The sequence below is a fragment of the Macrotis lagotis genome, chromosome 2 (assembly GCF_037893015.1).
Source record: "Macrotis lagotis isolate mMagLag1 chromosome 2, bilby.v1.9.chrom.fasta, whole genome shotgun sequence".
In the NCBI taxonomy this organism is placed as follows: Eukaryota; Metazoa; Chordata; class Mammalia; order Peramelemorphia; family Peramelidae; genus Macrotis; species Macrotis lagotis.
The window spans coordinates 145,338,374-145,355,651 of record NC_133659.1 but is presented as its reverse complement, the minus strand read 5'-3'; the positions used below and the strand labels follow the sequence as shown (position 1 = coordinate 145,355,651).

Below are 17,278 nucleotides of genomic sequence, written 5' to 3'. Positions count from 1 at the left end.
GGATTTGAGCACAGAAACTTTTCTTTTGTGCCTTGCACTTTGTAAACAATAAAACTTTGTTGAATTGAATTGGTTAAAGTATTAAAAGCAAACCAAAAATAGCAAAAACTCTGCATTGCTCAAAGGTTCTTTAGAAAAAGGAACACAACATTTTGATGAATGTGTTGCAAGAAAGGCCAAAAATATTTTAAAAGAAAATAAGGTCATTTAAAAGAAGGGAAAAATATAGATTCCCAGCTTGTACCAACTGGTTACATAGTTCTAAAATGTATTTAGAAGCCATTCAGTTATCTGGAAGTAAAATGTTCCTATTGTATATTTCTAGGAGCCTATATTTCACTTTAGTATTCTTTTATGTACCATGTTTTTAAAAATAACAGAAATTGGTATAACATTTCTAATTTTTGTTTTCCAGGACTCTATTGGCCTTAGGCTGTCATGTGGGAATTTCAGATGAGCATGCTGAAGAAAAAGTGAAAAAAATGAAACTTCCGAAGAAGTAAGTTAAATTCAAATATCTATGATAATCTGGAATAGAGTCTGGATAGAGTTAGTCCAATCATTTAATCAATAAACATTTATTAAACACTTACTATATGCCATATATGACCCTAGACACAGGGGATACAAATGCAAAAACAAAACAACAAAACAGTCCCTGTCCACAAGGAACTTATCTTGAGGGGAAAACAACATTTAATATATATATATATATATATATATATATATATATATATACATATGAAGGCGAAATAGTTTGGTGTGGAGTATAGAGAAGCAATGGTAGTTGGTGATGATAATAAAAATGAAGAGGTCAGAATACATTTAAGTAATGCCTGTGCAAAAGTAGAGAGAGCAGAGGTAGAATGTTATATGTGAGGAGCAGCAAATTTAGCTTGACTGTAGAGTATAAAAGGCAAGTGATATGTAAAGCAAAATTTGAATGTCAGCTTAAATAAGATTGTAAGGGGTTTTAAATGCCATAAGAGGAGTTTATATTTGGTCAAGGAGCAATAGGGAGCTACTGAAACTTTTAAAGTAAAGAACTAATATAATAAGACCTATGTTTTAGGAATTTTACTACCTTGGTTTTGTGAAGGATAGCTATATGAAAGGAAAGACTTTTGAGGCTCGTTAACTTCCTTGGTAGGCTAATGCAGTAGTCCAAACAAGAGGTTATGGTGATGAAAGGTTAAATTAGATTAGTGTCCATGTGAGAGGAGAGGAAAGGATAGGAAACATGTTTTATAGGTAGAATAGACAAATTTGGTACCTAAATTAATTGGGGGGGAGGAATAAAATGAGGAGTTAATGATGATTCAGATGCTATGAATCTGGGGTGACTGGAATAATGTTCATGTCCTCAGAACTGAAGAGAGGAGGGTGAAGGACCTAGGCCTTGGCAAGGAGGAACAATCATATCATCCTTTTATTAGAGACTGAGGTAAATGAGAAGAATATGGGGGAATGATATCAAAAGATTTAAAAGTTGTAGAAAGAGGAGGAGTTTACAGTGAATTATCTTGTTATTCTAAGTAAGTATAAGACAACATCCTCAACTTTGAAGGAGGAGATGGGCAGAAATGAGAGAAAGAAAGGTTAATTATAGGGAAGGAGATGGTATAAATTATATATATCGAAAGGATAGACTTAGTCAAAAAGACAATGAATTCTCTTTTGACTTTGTTGAATATGAGAATCTTCAGTTATCCAATTTGAAATGCCTCCTAGATAGACATATGGCAATGTAGAACTGACACTCAAGAGAATTAATCAGAATGAATAGGAAGATGTGGGAGCCATCTGTGTAGTGGGGATAACAGATACCATGGGAGCCAGTAAGGTCACCAAGAGAGACAGAGATGGGAAGAAATGAGAGAAGGGAAGGCTAATTATAGCAAAGGGGCTGGAATGAATTATATAATGAATGAATAAATGCAAATTAATTATGGGGTTTTGGGTTGTGGAACAAGTGGTTAAAGGTGTGACCCTCCTTATGTATTGGTGAGTTGATTTAGATGACAAGTGATGGTAATAAAGGAGTTTGTGGGATTGAGAAATTAGAGAATTTGAGTGAATATCAATATATATGTTGGTCTCCTAATATAAAGGCAGGGATTGAAGAGGGAGACTTTAAGTCAGAAACTGAATTCCTTAAGAAGGGAGAGAGAATAACTTGGGAAATGATAGATAATTGCCACTGTGATCTGGAATAGAGTGATAAATTTGATGGGTGATCCTCAGAGGAGAAGTTATTCAGTAATAGTGGCAGTGGAACATGAAAGTATCACAATTCCTCCTCTTAAGACCATGTGTTAGATGCTACCAGTATTGATTTCAATCAGTGCTAGAAAGGGTGGCCAGTGATGAAATATCTTTGAAGGAAGCCAAGTTTCTGTAAATGCTTATGTGAAATTTAATGGAAACATAAGCTGAAGCATTTCTCTTAGCAGGATAGCATTTTATTATCAGGGCTGGTAATATGAGAATAAGATGGGTCAATGGTTGCCTCAAATTTCAGTCAAAGACAGAGGATTAAAGATGCATCTCCTTTTTATAAGTGTAGAATAGAGGACAGAACAGAAAATATACCATTGGCTATGGGATTGGTAGCATCATGGAGTCAAGGAATCATAATTGATAACCTTAAAGAAAGTGATTTACATACTCTTGGACCCAGACCACCCCTTTTGTCTTGATGGAATTTTTTTAAAATAAATTTGACTCATTGGTGCCTGTGAATGTGATAAGACCACCTTTAATAAGAAAGAATGAAGCTCAGATGGGACAAGATCAGCTATTCTGCTTCTTAAGGATTACACAAAAATTCCATGAACTTTCTCAGTAATTGAAGTTATACAGACTGTGTACTCTGTTGGCATATAGTGATTTGTAGGTGATGCTGAAATGACAATTCTCATAGAATTAGAATATTTTATGAGAGAAATGCACTTCTAAACCTTAACTCTGTGTTCTGCAGAAAATCAGACATCTTTGATTTGGTGGTGTAAAGATACAAGACCAGACACCGTGGTATTCACCTGCATATCCTAAGAGTAGCTAAAATCTTTTAGACAAGTATATAACAGTGAGTGAATAACAGAGGAACTGAACCTTAGAGGTTAACTGAATTCTAAACTAAGATCAGAAACAGAGAACCATAACTTAAGCAATTATAGGACAGAAATCAATTAACTGTAATTAGAATCAATAAGGAAATAATATAGGGTCATTAGACATATAGATTTGTTTGGGACACCTGCAAAACAGGACAAATAACTTGTTAATTGGAAGAAAACATGAAAAAAAATAAAAGATGAGAAAAAGAGGCCTAAATGGTTAATTAAGGAATAGGAATTTCAGGGAACAATGAGTGGCAGAACTGGAGTAGTTCACAAGAGGAGCAGGATTGAAATAAATGGAAAGGAGAGAATGGGAAATTGGGATTGATGGAGTGGGGTGAGTAGTTTGCTTTTGGAAGGCTAATCATGGAGATTGTGACTCAATGAGGTCATCTGAGTTTGCTGGCTTTAGATAGATAAGTCCAGAAAAAATATTCTAGGCTGTGCTCAAGTAGCCTCAGAAGGTGATGGAAGTAGTTCTGATGATGGAAGGAGCAGACTAATACTCTAAGTCCTCTTTCATTATGTCTTAGTATCGTCTTTAAGCGTATCTTAGAAAGGATATTATGGTGTCTGGTGTGTAGAGAGGGGTAACAGGGTCTGAAGAGCAGAGTGTTCAGAATACTCAAGCGATTTGTCCTTATCTTGGAGGATTTCTAGAAAAGAGTTCATATGGAAGAGATTATTTATGGTTAATTCTTATTATTCCTATTTGTGAATAATATTTTCTTGATTGCATTCATCTTCAGAATACTGCAGAATCTCTGAAGAGAGATTCACAATCATTCAAAAGATCTTAATCTTAACTATCCACACAGGAAAAACAAAAGGGAAAAAATATATTGTTTAGCTTATGATATAATTGAATTGAAAATTCATAGACTTGGTTGGTTGGCATAAAAAATTTACAGGAAATATCCAGCAATGAATTGCACACAAAAATGTGGTATAAAATATATTACTTATGTGATGAGTATGCTTGGGAAAAGTGGCAACCCACTGACATAGCAAGAATAAAAGGTAACAGATGTACACTCCATTTACTACATTGGTACCTTTATAATGGTCAAGAGACCTAGAGAAAAGTAATCAATACTATATGTGAACTTTCTATTAAGAATTTACCAAAGGATATAAAGATTGCACAGGATGAGAAAGAATGGATATGTTTTGATCTGTGCTATAGGAAGGGGTACACCTGTTGAGCAGATTATAGATTCATTGTTATATTTCAAAATGAAGGAAGATTTCAGAATAAATTGTATTTCCATTCTCTAAAATTTATGATTTATTTATTAAGAAAGTGTAAAAAAGGAAAAAACCCACCCTTTGCTCTGCGATTTCTTTACCCATAATATTTATCAATCTCCCTGGATATTCCTAAGGCTCGTATTTTAATAGTTTATTTAATTTCCTTCAATTTGAAGACTTGTGAAAGACATTAGAAATTAGTACTTACTTTTTCACCAAGGAAGTCACATGGTTTATAGAGTTTCTAAAAAGTAACACATTTTGACAGTTTGCTACAAATGACTTCACATTTTTTGTGTGCTGATGTTTAGTAATACAATACTACTTGGTTATTTCTCAACTTGATTCACTTGGATGTTATTCTGAAAGCATATCTTCAGAATGATGTTTAATATGGAATTTATATATCATTTAAATTACTTTTAGTTAACTTTGAAAAAGATGGCATATTTCCAAACATAACACCCATACTATACTCCTTCTAGCAATGTTGTTTAGGCTAATAAAAAATTTTTGTGATTGAAATATTGTCTTGTTTCTTCTATACATCTTCCATGGCTAAGCATTTATGAACCTGTAATTTAATTAAATTATCAAATTAGAAATTAATATGAGATGGCAGTAGGGTAGTCACTTGGAAAATTTGGTAGTTCTTAGTGAAATTTTGCTCAAGAGATCTTAAGCCTCAAATCTAAGTAACTATATGTTTCATTCATTTTATTCTGAGAACTTATAGTTAAGTAGATTGCAGATTGTGCAGACTATGAAGGAGATACAGTCCCATCTTTGAAGAAGAATATTGCAGCATGCAAACAACAATGTGCAAACAAAAATAGTGTGTGTGTATATATATATAAAATGTATAGATAGAGCTATTAATTTCTATCTATATGTATTGAGGAGGACTGGGTGCTTCTTTAAAGAAGATGGATCTTTATCTTGGATTTTAAGAAAGACAGGAAAAGTAAGAGGCAGAGATGGAGAGGAGTAGAGTTCTAGGCTTAGGAGACAGCATATGAAAATATTTGAAGGAAAGAACTATAACATCATGTGTAATGAACAGCAAGGAAGCCAGTGTTTGTTGTAGTGTGCTGTATCTAGGGTAGGGAATAACATGTAAGAAGAATGGTTAGATAAGGGCTTAGGTGGTGTAGAGTTTTAAAAACTAAATGATATTGCTATATTATCCTGGAAGCTAATAGGAAGCCACAAGAATTGATTGAATAGGGGGAGGCTTGACCTGTCTTTTAAGAATACCATTTTGACACTAAGTGGAGGATGGTTTTGGGAAAAAATTAAGGCAGGAAGATCAAGAAGCAAATAGTCTGCAAATAGTCCATACTTGAGGTTATGAATACCTGTCTTGGGGCAGTTGCAATATCAGAGGGAAGAAGTGAGTAAAAACAAGGTAGTGAGGAATCAGAGATGATGCCTGGATTAAAAATGTGGGTGACTGAGTGAATGATAGTACTCTTGACCACAATAAGGAAACTAGGAATGGAGGGGAAGAAAGTTAATGAGTTCAGTTTTGGAAAAGTGTTTAAAGGTCTACAAGATATTCAATTTGAGATTTCTAGGAGGCATTTGAGATTTGAGACTGGACTAGGTCAGGAGAGAGGTAGGGCTAGGCAGGATTGTCTTAGTCATATCCATCAAAATGATAATTGGTGCTATGGGAGTTGATGGGATTACCAAATGAAATATCTTTGAGGGAGAAGAGAAGAGACTCAAGGCAGAGTACTAGGCTAAACCTCTGGTTAGGAAATGTGATATGGATAGTAAAAGATGGAGAAGGAGCAGTTAGAAAGGTAGTATAACTAGAAAGGAGCAGTATCATCAAAATTTAAAGAGAAAAAAGTATCAAGGAGAAGAGGGTTATTGGTAGTGCCAAAGACTACAAAGAGGTCAAGAAAGATGAGAATTTAGATTTACAGTTGAAGTCATTAGTAACTTCACAGAGAGCAATTACAGATGAATAATTATTCAGAAACCAGACAGCATAGAGTTCAAAAGAGAGTGAGAGGAAAGTGGAGACATTGATTGTAGATCTTAAAGAGTTTTGCTGCAATAGGGAGGAGAAACATGGGACCATAGAGAAGAAGGATAGATGGATCAAGTAAGGGGTATTTTGAGGATAGGAGACATGAACATTTTTATAAACAGGAAGGAAGAGGGCATGAGACAGTAAGAGACTGAAGATTAGCAAGAAAATGGGAGTGATAGCAGTAAGTCTTCTAGAGAAGATAGTGTAGGATGATATTACTTCTGCATCTATTAGATTTTACCTTGTTAAGGAGACCTTTATTCTCTTCAGGTGAGACTGAGGTGAAGAGGAGATAAGTGATGTGAAATTAGGAAGTGGGTGTTTTCAACAAATGGTCTCAATTTTTTCAATGAATCATGAGATAAAATACTTAGCTGAAAGGACAGTCTGGGAAGATAAAGCCACCAGAGGTTTCAGGAGGATTGAAAAAATGTTGAAAAAATTGGGGTAGTGAGTAGAATAGTGAATAGATGGGGAGGCATAAAAGTATTGCCTTGTAATATTCAGGACCTATTTAAGATTTCTCAACAAATTTGTAGTGGACCCAATTGGTACAATTTAGTAATTTTCTCTGTTTTCATTCAGCAATACATGGGCAGGAGTGAAGACACACATGATTGAAGTAGTCCTCAAGATCTTTGATAGGATATGGGGAAAGATTTTAATTGCTTTAATCCATACGATTTTCTGTGAGACAACAGCTCAGAACAATTTTGCATTAGGACTTTAGTAGAAATGACTAATTGTGGATCAGATATAAAGCATTAAGTAGTTCTATCATGAAAAATAAGTAAAGCATGAGACCTTTGTAATTGTTAGTCACAAATGAATCTCAAATATAGCCAATAGACATAACTAGGAAGATAGCCATGCAAGTTAGTTATTTAGAACAATAATGATACATAGAAGGCATTTATTTAATGAATACTTTTTTAAATTGAGTTATTTCTTTATGTGGAAGGTAATAGAAATTTCCAGTGGTCTATAGACCTTGTGCTATGTTTATATCCATCTTGACAAATCTGTATTTAAAATTTAACTATCTCTGTAAATCTTTCTCTCTTTTAGAATATAAGCTCTTAAGAGGTAGAGAGTTTAGATTTTTTAAAATTTTATTTAAGGCAATGGGGCTAAGTGACTTGCCCAAGGTCACATAGGTAGGTCACACAGTATTAAGTGTCTGAGGTTGGATTTGAACTCAGGTCCTCCTGACTCCAGGCTCTATCCACTGCACCACCTAGCTGCCCCTAGATTTTCTTTTTAACTTTAGTACTTGGCATAGTAGTTGGTGCCAAGTATATTTTGGGGATTTTTTTGTTGCTATTCTGAACCAGTATTTTATTTAATATAATATATAACATATATATATATATATATATATATATATATATATATATATATATATATATTATACTCACTGCTAGTGAGTAAATTCACTCCACTATTACAGATTTATAAATGTACTGAAACTAACAGATTTTACTGGGGATCCCAAGAGGTACAGTTTTCCTTCCCAGGTTCATAACAGGGGCAGGATTGGAATTCAGATCTCTGATTTTTTTTATCCAGTATGACAGATTACCTGGAACAGAGTAGACATTCGATAAATTATTGAGCAAATGGATATTGACCAACAAGGTCAATGTTTGATTAAAAATTAGGGAAAACTTGAGAGGAAATAATCACTCCATTTATGAGTTGTAAAAATTAGGAGAAGAAAGTCAGGAAGAATATGATGCTCAGCTATTAGGTACTTAATTCATGCTAATTGAATGACTGAATGCTTTTCAGACTTCAGAGGAAAGACATACAGAATCTCAAGGGCTGAAATTCACTTGATAAAATCAGACTGATAGGGAGCTCTCAAGAGCAAAATTCTTTTGGCATAAAAATTAACCAATTTAGTTGAAAAAAGAAAAGGGACTACTCTTTTTTTGTTTGTTTGTTTAGGTTATTTTGCAAGGGAATGGGTTTAAGTGGCTTGCCCAAGGCCACACTGCTAGGTAATTATTAAGTGTCTGAGGTCAGATTTCAACTCAGGTACTACTGACTCCAGGGCCGGTGCTCTATTCACTGTGCCACCTAGCTACTCTTTAAAAAGATTTAAATGCATGAACAAGGAACAGATTCACTAAATTAAATTTGTAAAACTTTATCAATCAGTTAAATAGCCTTTCTTAAGTTATCATAATGTGTCAATCACTATGTTAATCCCTGGGGATAAAAAGAAGGGCAAAACAATTTCCCTGCCCTCAAGGAGCAAGTGGTCTAATGGAGAAGATGGCATGAAAATGGTTATGAATAAGCAAGATAAATGCAAAATAATTTGGGTGTATTCTCAGAAGGAATCCATTAAGATTAAAGAGAGATCCATTAAGATCAAAGAAGGCTAGGAAAGGCTTCTTGCAAAAGATGGAATTTTAGCCTGGATTTGAAGGAAGCAAGAAAAAGTTAGGGGGCAGAGGTGACAAGGTTAAGAGTTCTAAGCATGGCAGACATCCAATAATAATACATGGAGCAGAGAAATGGAATGGTATGGCAGAGTATGTGTTGCAGGAGAAGTGATAGAATAAGATGAAAGAACACTGGAAAGGTTGGAAGGAGCCACATAGTGACGGGCTTTAAAAAGCCAATATTTGTATTAATGAGTCCCTGAAATTAATTAAATTGGGAAATGATATGGTGAGAGCTGTGCTTTAGGAAGGTCAATTAACAGCTATTACTAAGTGCTTTACAGATATTAACCCATGTTATCCTCACCAAAATCTTGAGAGGCAGCTTCTATTACGACTTCCATTTTATCTATGAAAAAACTTGGTTTCCTCAACATCTGGACCGTGATTTTTCAGAACATCCTTTTGTTTTGTTAATATATTGATATACCTGGGTAAAGTTATTTACCCTTAAAGCTATTCGTTTTATAAAAAATGATTTTTACTAAATAGGCTACCTACAGATTTCTGGGGAACTTCCCACCACTATAAGTATTTAGATAGAACCTAGTAGGTTCACAGCAGAATGTGTCAGGAGTACTTTTGAAGAAATTTTTACAGTAAATGGAGTTTTGACAGATTAGTGGTGTGGTGAATAAAATGCTTGACTTGGATTTTGGAAGTTTTGAATACTGTTGCATTAGTTTTGAATACTGTTTCAAACATTTGCTAGTTTGTATGATTCTGGCAAACCATTTAACTTCCAAGGGTGTATTCTTATTTGTAAAATGGGAAGAATATGTTTTACTATTTTTCTTGGGGAACAAAATACATGTAAAGTGCTTTGTAAACCTTAAAACCCTAAATAAATGTTAGATATTTTATTACTTTTATTATTTATTACTATTATTGGTATTATTGGTATTACTTTGCACTGGAAAGTTATAGTTTATCCTATTCATCTTAACCTTTCCTCCCTTGAACTTCACATAGCACTTAAATATTATTATAGCTATCTTTATATGTATCTTATTTTTCTACTATTCTATGGGCTTCTTGAGGACAGAGACTGTCTTATTTAATACCCTCCCCTATAACAACCACTTCCAGTACTCTGCATATAATAAATATTTAATAAATGTTGAATTGAGTTGAAGTAGAACCATATATTTTTAATTTCCCCTTACTATTTTGGTGGTTAATGAATGATATACATATATTTTGGGGAAAATTTGTTAACTATTATCCATATACTTTCATGGAAAATCTGAGCAAGTTTTTAGTGTCTATATATATGTTTACAATTAAACTCATTCTTAATAATTGTGATATATTTAGTTTACCATTTTTTCAAGGTACCTCATGAGATGATTTAATAGTGGAATTTATAGGAAAATATAGCTAATGTCCACAAAATTTGGAAATAATCATCTTCTGTTATCTTACTTTTTCACAATTAAATGAGTTTTCAAATTCATTTAACTCTAGTGCTGGATAACAAAATTTTGGAAATAAATAATTGGAGAGAAAAAGGAAAAGATTGTTTCATAGTATTCTTGGTATTTTGTCCTGCTTAATTATCAGCTTTGATTTGCCTTTCGCTGATAGTTTGTAGTACCTTTCCCCCTCTTAACTCCCTGGGTTGCTCCAAGTACCTTTTTTAGATGGAGATAGAATCCTATAGGAATTCACACAGGAATTCATCAATGAAGCCAAATGCTATCAATTCTTTTCTTTCTTTCTTCCTTTTATTTTTGGTTTTTTATTTTTTTTATTTTTATTTTGTGTGTGTGTGTTTACATTTTCAGTAATTTGGAGAGAACAAGCAGGTAAGTTGCAATTTTAAAATGTTCTTTCTCAGGTTTAAAAATATTTTAAAAGGTTAATAGACTTTAATCAGTATAATACTGCTTCCAGTATTCTTGTGGCCTGAAAAAATGTATATCAAGACATTTACTGATGTAGACAGTAGGGAAGAAATGTGTAATTACATACTCTTTAGAAAGTTCCTTGTATATCATTTGATCCATTCACCTAGATTTTAAAAATGAAGAAAACTTTTTAAATGATTTTCAATTCTGAATTGCTTTCTAATTTAATTGTGGATTATAGGGAGAAATAGTTTCAATTTTTCTAAATGACATTACCATTCCTCCTGAAATACTTATTTTTGGTAAAATCATTTTATGTTATTTCTTCTATTCAGATATATTTTGAGTAGCAGATTCATTTAATTCATTTCATATTTATTTGAATGTCATTTTTATAGTATACTAAGTAGAATAAGTCAGTTTTGTGTGTTATTCTTGGAAAGGTATTTCTTTTACTTTTTTCTCTAAGTATTATATATTGAGAGGGAGTACAACTAAAATAATAAAACTTTTTAATGACTTTAGCTTAAATAGAATTATTATCTAGTTGATTGAGATCAGTTTTAGGTTTCAGATTCTCTTTTGTAAAAGGTTACAAAGTTTTACAAATAACAATATATAATTGGTTTTATGCATGATCTATTCACAAACATTGCAGAAATTTCCACAACTATTACAATTAAGTTAAAATATTTTGTCCCAAAGGATGAGAAAACTTGAATAATAGTATCAGAAATTAGTGATTGGGACTCTCCATGCTTCTTCCCACTCAGTGTGGTGTACTCCCCTCTCCCCCTTCTTTAGATGGATCAGACAATTTGAGGGGGGTCACAGGCAAGATTCCCCAGGCCAAAATAATATGATCCAACTAATATAGGGTGAAAATATTGCCTGAAGTTCTACCAGTAGTTATTAATGATTTGTTTTCTTTCCAGATATTTTCTTTTAGTATGTACATACCAAATACACATGTTAGCACACAACAGATTGATCAGGCAGGGTATCTTCTTATTAATTATTTTATTAGGTGGATTAAGAGGCAGCTAATGGCAGAGTTGGTAGAGCACTGGGAATTCAAATCTGGTCTTAGATGCTTGCTTGCTGTGTGACCGTGAACAAAATTGCTTAACTGCCTCAGTTTTCTCATCTATGAAATGAGCTGGAGAAGAAAACGGAGAAGGTGGAACCTCATGTGGGGGTCATGAAAAGTTGGACATGCCTAGAATGACTTAACACAACAAAAGATTAATTTATCCACTTTTACAGGTAGCAGAAATCAGGAACTTTGGGAAGTAGCTATTCAAAAACTAACTGCTGTAATAAACATCAGTAAGACAATTGTGGCACCCGGAGGAAAGATAAATTCTCAGTATGAGAAAGGGCAGTACAATAAAGGAAAGGAGGGGACAGAGAATGAGTGAGTGACATGTGACTTCATTGTTATGGGAAATTTCCAAAAAGAAAGCTCTTTCCACCTGGGCCATTTGTTCTGTCTCTGAGGCTGGTAGCTTGTCTGCTTTAATGATGTCTTTTGTGTATGCTAGTTAGCTACTAAACTCTAGGGCTAAAAGCCCCTTCCTCTAAGAGTTTGCATTCTAATTTGGCAAGTCATATGGAGAAACCTAGTGGCTAAACTTCTGGAGGGCAGAAATTGTTTCATTTGTTTCTTTATATCCCCAGAAGTTATTACATATCTGTTCTTTAAGAGGACCATGACATGCAAGTGAATTGGATTTAAGTGAGGAAGACTGCAGTCACCAGCCTCACTTTCTCCTCTAGAACCATCTGGGTCTAGTGGTCAGATATGGATGCAGTGAGAGACCTTGGTTTTTTTAAGCTAAGGTCTTTAGCTGGCCTCAGTTGAGCTGAGGCAATACTTGGGATTGCTTCATAAATAATAAGCAGTACCTACCTGGAGCAGACAAGATTTTAGCCTGTCTTATTCCCTCCCCCTCCCCTGCTTCCCAGTCCAGTTCAAACCTTTCAACAGTGCTAGGCCATCCACTGCTAGACAAGGATCCCAACCCACTCCTTTCTTTTGCCAGTTTCCTGGGCCTACTTTTGAACCATAAGTAGAATATAGGAAGAGGTCACTGTCTAACTTCCAACTAAATATTTGTCTTGCCACAGGAGTTTCCCCATTGCCAGGCTATCCTGCAGACAAGAAGTTTTCCATCTTCTGCCTCCCAGGGCCTTCTCTAAGAAAAGGAAGGTGCCTGGTCTGATTTCTATTTATTTTTGCCAGTATGCTTCCTTGTTTCAAAATATTATAGGATATAACATCTCCATCTGACAGAAGACTAAATCTTAAGGATGACCTTAGATTGTCCAATCTTATACTTCTCTCTGTATCACCAATATTTGTTCTTCATATCCAATGTATAAAACCTGATCCTCATCTTCAAATTGATAGTCACACCTATCTACTTTAACCTCGACTCCACAGTGTGCCACATCAGATCTTGTCATTTATATTATGTCTTTTCAAGTGATACTCTTAAATAACACTTTCTTCTTCCTTTTTCATTTCTCTCCTAGTCCTCTTTGAGACATGACTTCTTCCTAATTAAACTTCTTCCCTTCTAGTTCTTCCTGCATATACTGTCCATCCTCCCCTTAGCCCCACAAATCCCAACTTCAGGCAGGGAAAGAGATTCAGAATAATTCTTACTTTCCATTGCCATTTATAGACTCTCCTTTGACCATCTTCACTAAACACCTTTTCTTTCTTTGAGAATTATGCTATTCAAATTGACCAACAAATCCAATCCTGATATATTATCTCTAGACCGTAATGACCTTTCCTAACTCAATGAGTTTAGTACTAAGCTCACAAATATTTATCTAACCCCTATCTACTGTACTCATATTTGGAGACTTAGTAAATAATCATACCTCTTTAGACTTCTTAATTGCCCAGTTTCTCAATCTAATACATTCCCGTGATCTGCTGCTTTGATCTACTTCAATTATATTTGCAGATAACCATAAACTTGCTTATGCCATCACACATTAAGTATTCTACTTCAAGTATCAGACCTCTGAAATTCCTATATCTGAAAATATTCTTTTCATCATTCCAACTTTACAACTTTGCAACTTTTTTTTAATCCATCTTATGACTTCCATTCTTTCAATCCTTCACTTCTTTCCCCCCTTGACTTCTTTCCCAGGCCATCATCTTTGTAGGATACATTCTTCTCCTTCCCATCTAGACCTTTTGATGAACCAACTTAACTCTAAATTGTCCTTGTTTCCTCTGCAACTCTTGTCCTATTGTCTATCATGCCTTGTCAGTCCTCATACTTGGATTATTTCTGCTATCTGGCTACTTAGTAAACCAGGTGACAACTACAGGAAAATAAAATGGTTCTTTATTCCCACCATTTCTTACTCCAGCACATCCTCTTTCTCTTGACAACCTTAATCAAATCAGCACTGCCATTTGTTCAACTCAGCAAAGCTGGGCTTTCCCCTAAATAAAATCAAACTTTCAATTATTCAACAAGCAGTATTTATTAAACCTTAGTTTTATTTATTTACTTGGTGCAAGGTACTATGCTAAACACTAGGGGAAACCAAAAAACCCAAAGAAAATAGAAAGTCTCTGCTCTCAAGAATCATACATTCTCATGAGGAGAAAATATATAAATATCAAGGTACATACTAGGAATATACAGAGTAATACAAGGTATACATCCTGAGAGGGAACTAGTTTGTAGTTAGTAAACTCCAAATTTTTGTTACATAATCTCAAGTAAACACTTGCTCTACAGTAAGACTTTGAAATCTTCTTATTTCTAATCTATTATCATTCCTTCCACTCTATACCCTTCCCCTCACATCTCATATTTGAAAGTTCCCTCTTCTCTCCTCATTCCACATCACTCAAATTATCTCCTTTCATTATAGCATTCTTCACTCCAGTCTCAGATAAAATGGTGGCTTTTCTCCTAGTAAAGGCATACTCTCACTATCTCATACTTCCCCAGCAAAGAACCCCCACTATCATTCTCATTCTCTCTTATGTTCAATCTTCATATATATATATATATATATATATGTGTATATATGTGTGTGTGTGTGTGTGTGTGTGTGTGTATAAAACATAAATTCCTTCCTTTTACCTATAAACATGCCCATCACTGCCTTATCCTTATAAAATTCTCAATTGATCTGGCTATCCCAGCTGGGTATTATGCTTATTCTCCTCTTGTTTGAGGCTATACTCTTTAAGAAATCTAACTAAAATTGGTGCTTTTACTTTCTCTTCTCTCACTCTCTTATAAACCCTCTTCATTATAGCTTTGCACTTCATAGTTTTCTTGAATTCAAATTCTCCACAGTTACAATGATCTTTTAATGGTCAAGTCTAATGACATTTTCTTAACCTTGAGTTTCCTTGACCTCTTTTGTAACATTCAACTATATTGGTCACTTCCTCTTTCTAGATTTTCCTGATATTTTTCCCTGCTAGATCTCTTTTATGTATCAGTGAGCGTACTTATAAGCATCTCAAACTCAACTTATTTGAAAAAGGACTCATTATTTTTCCTCAACACTTCCCTATTACCATCAAGGACATGATTATTCTCCCATTCATCTAGACATACCATCTCAGTGTCCTCTCACTTTCATCTCATTTATTCTCTCCATTACCAAATCTTGTTTCTATCTTCACAATATCTCTTATCTAATTGCCTTCCCCTCTATTAACATAACCTCAATTCAAATTCAGGCACTCCTCACATTTTTACCTGGATGATTATAATACTTTTCTCTTTGGTCTCCCTGCCTAAAGTCTGCCAAAGTGATTGTTTTCAAAAGTAGATCTGACTACATCATCCCAACTCCAAGAACTACAGGGGCTCCCTATTATGTTAAGGATCAAAAATAAACTCCTCTGTTGACATTTAAAGTTCTTCATAACTTGATGATTTTCCTATCTTGTAAGTCATAGTTTAACAGTGATAACAACATCAACAATCATTTATACAGTGCTTTAAGATTTTCAGAGTTTTACACATATGAGCATTTGTTTCTCACAACAACCATGTGAAGTAGGTGCCATTCTAACTATTTTTGTGATGAGGAAACTGAGACTAATTGAAATTAGGTGACTTACCCAGAGTCAAAATCAGGTCTTCCTGACTTGAAATGGGAAATTCTATTCAATATTCCTATAATTCCTCTCACATCCTGCACATACTCTGTAATCCAGCTATCCTGGCTATTTGTAGTTTCTTTAACAAGATATTTCATCTTCTTTTCCATGTTTTTCTTCACCAGTTTTCCCTGAAACCCCAAATGCTTTTCTTCCTCATCTCTGCCTCTTAGTTTCCATTCTTCCTTCAGTAATTCATTTTTTTAAGGGGAGAAAATAAATTTTTTTTTAATCTGAACCCAATCTATTTTTTTCTGCCTCATTCATTTCCTACATTCTGTGATGAAATTAAACCAGGTCATTTAATTAATCTCTTCCTTTATTTTCAGAAGTTGTCAAGCATATTTAAAATTTCCTTTCCTCCCTCCTCTGCCTTTAACTCTTACGCTTTCAAAATCCAGCTCAGATCTAGTTTGCTCCCACTGCTAATGAATTTCCCTCTCAGGATGTATACTTTGTAATTTATTCCTTATAATGTATTCCTCTGTATATTCCTAGTATGTATCTTGATATTTATATATTTTCTCCTCATGAGAATATATGATATGATCCTTGAGAGCAGAGACTTTGTATTTTCTTTGATTTTTTTTGTTTCCCCAGTGCTTAGCACAGTACCTTGTACCAAGTAAATAAATAAAACCAAGGTTTAATAAATACTACTTGTTGAGTGATTGAAAGTTTGATTTTATTTAGGGAAATCCCAGCTTTGCTGAGTTGAACAATGTTGTAGTTGATTGACTTATGTTTTCACTGACAATGGCAGTATTGATTTGATTAATGACATTTTCAACTCTGTGTATAGAATTTACAGTCTCTCCCCTGAGGATGAGATTTATCAGGAAATTAAACTAGTAGTTTCAGTCTGAAGAAATCCTTGTAATTGTCTGATTATTGTATTACTTGATTTTATTTGGAAAATATTCACATCTAACAAGAACTTTATAATTTTTATATTTTGAAAAATTTAAGTAGATTGGAATTGGGTGGATATGTAGGAAAAAGTATGTAAATGAAGAGAAAATAACTATCTGGAAGCAAAAATAATCAGTAAAATCACATCAAAATGAGCAATGGAAATTAGATTGTTATCTAACTCTAAGATCTTAGAATATTCCTCAGAAGTCATTTCCTCCTGCCCTTTGATGAGTTAGAATTTCCTCTAAAACTTCCCTGGAAATTGATCATCTAATCCCTTCCTTATCTTTTGGGCAATGAACTCACTACCCTTTAAAACAGCTCATCACACTTTTTGGAAAACAGTAAGGATTTCTTATATCAAACTTAATTTGTCTATCTGCAGTTTCTTTTCACTGTGCATACCTAGTGCTACCCTTTGAGATCAAATGAAATAAGACTAACACCATTTATTCATAGCTGCAGTTCAAGTATCGGAA

At 34.1% G+C, this 17,278-nt stretch overlaps 1 protein-coding gene across 13 annotated transcripts in view; it reads left to right on the top strand.

Annotated features, from left to right (window-relative positions):
• RYR2 (ryanodine receptor 2) overlaps nt 1-17,278 on the top strand; it is a 766,826-nt gene that overhangs the window by 430,044 nt on the left and 319,504 nt on the right. For 7 of the 13 annotated variants that reach the window (XM_074222945.1, XM_074222939.1, XM_074222943.1 and 4 more), the window contains one exon: nt 416-499. In XM_074222945.1, the coding sequence (XP_074079046.1) occupies nt 416-499 (84 nt within the window). Of the gene's footprint in view, nt 1-415; nt 500-10,657; nt 10,679-17,278 lie in introns of all 13 variants that reach the window. The other 6 variants (XM_074222937.1, XM_074222933.1, XM_074222940.1 and 3 more) reach the window with 1 other exon arrangement.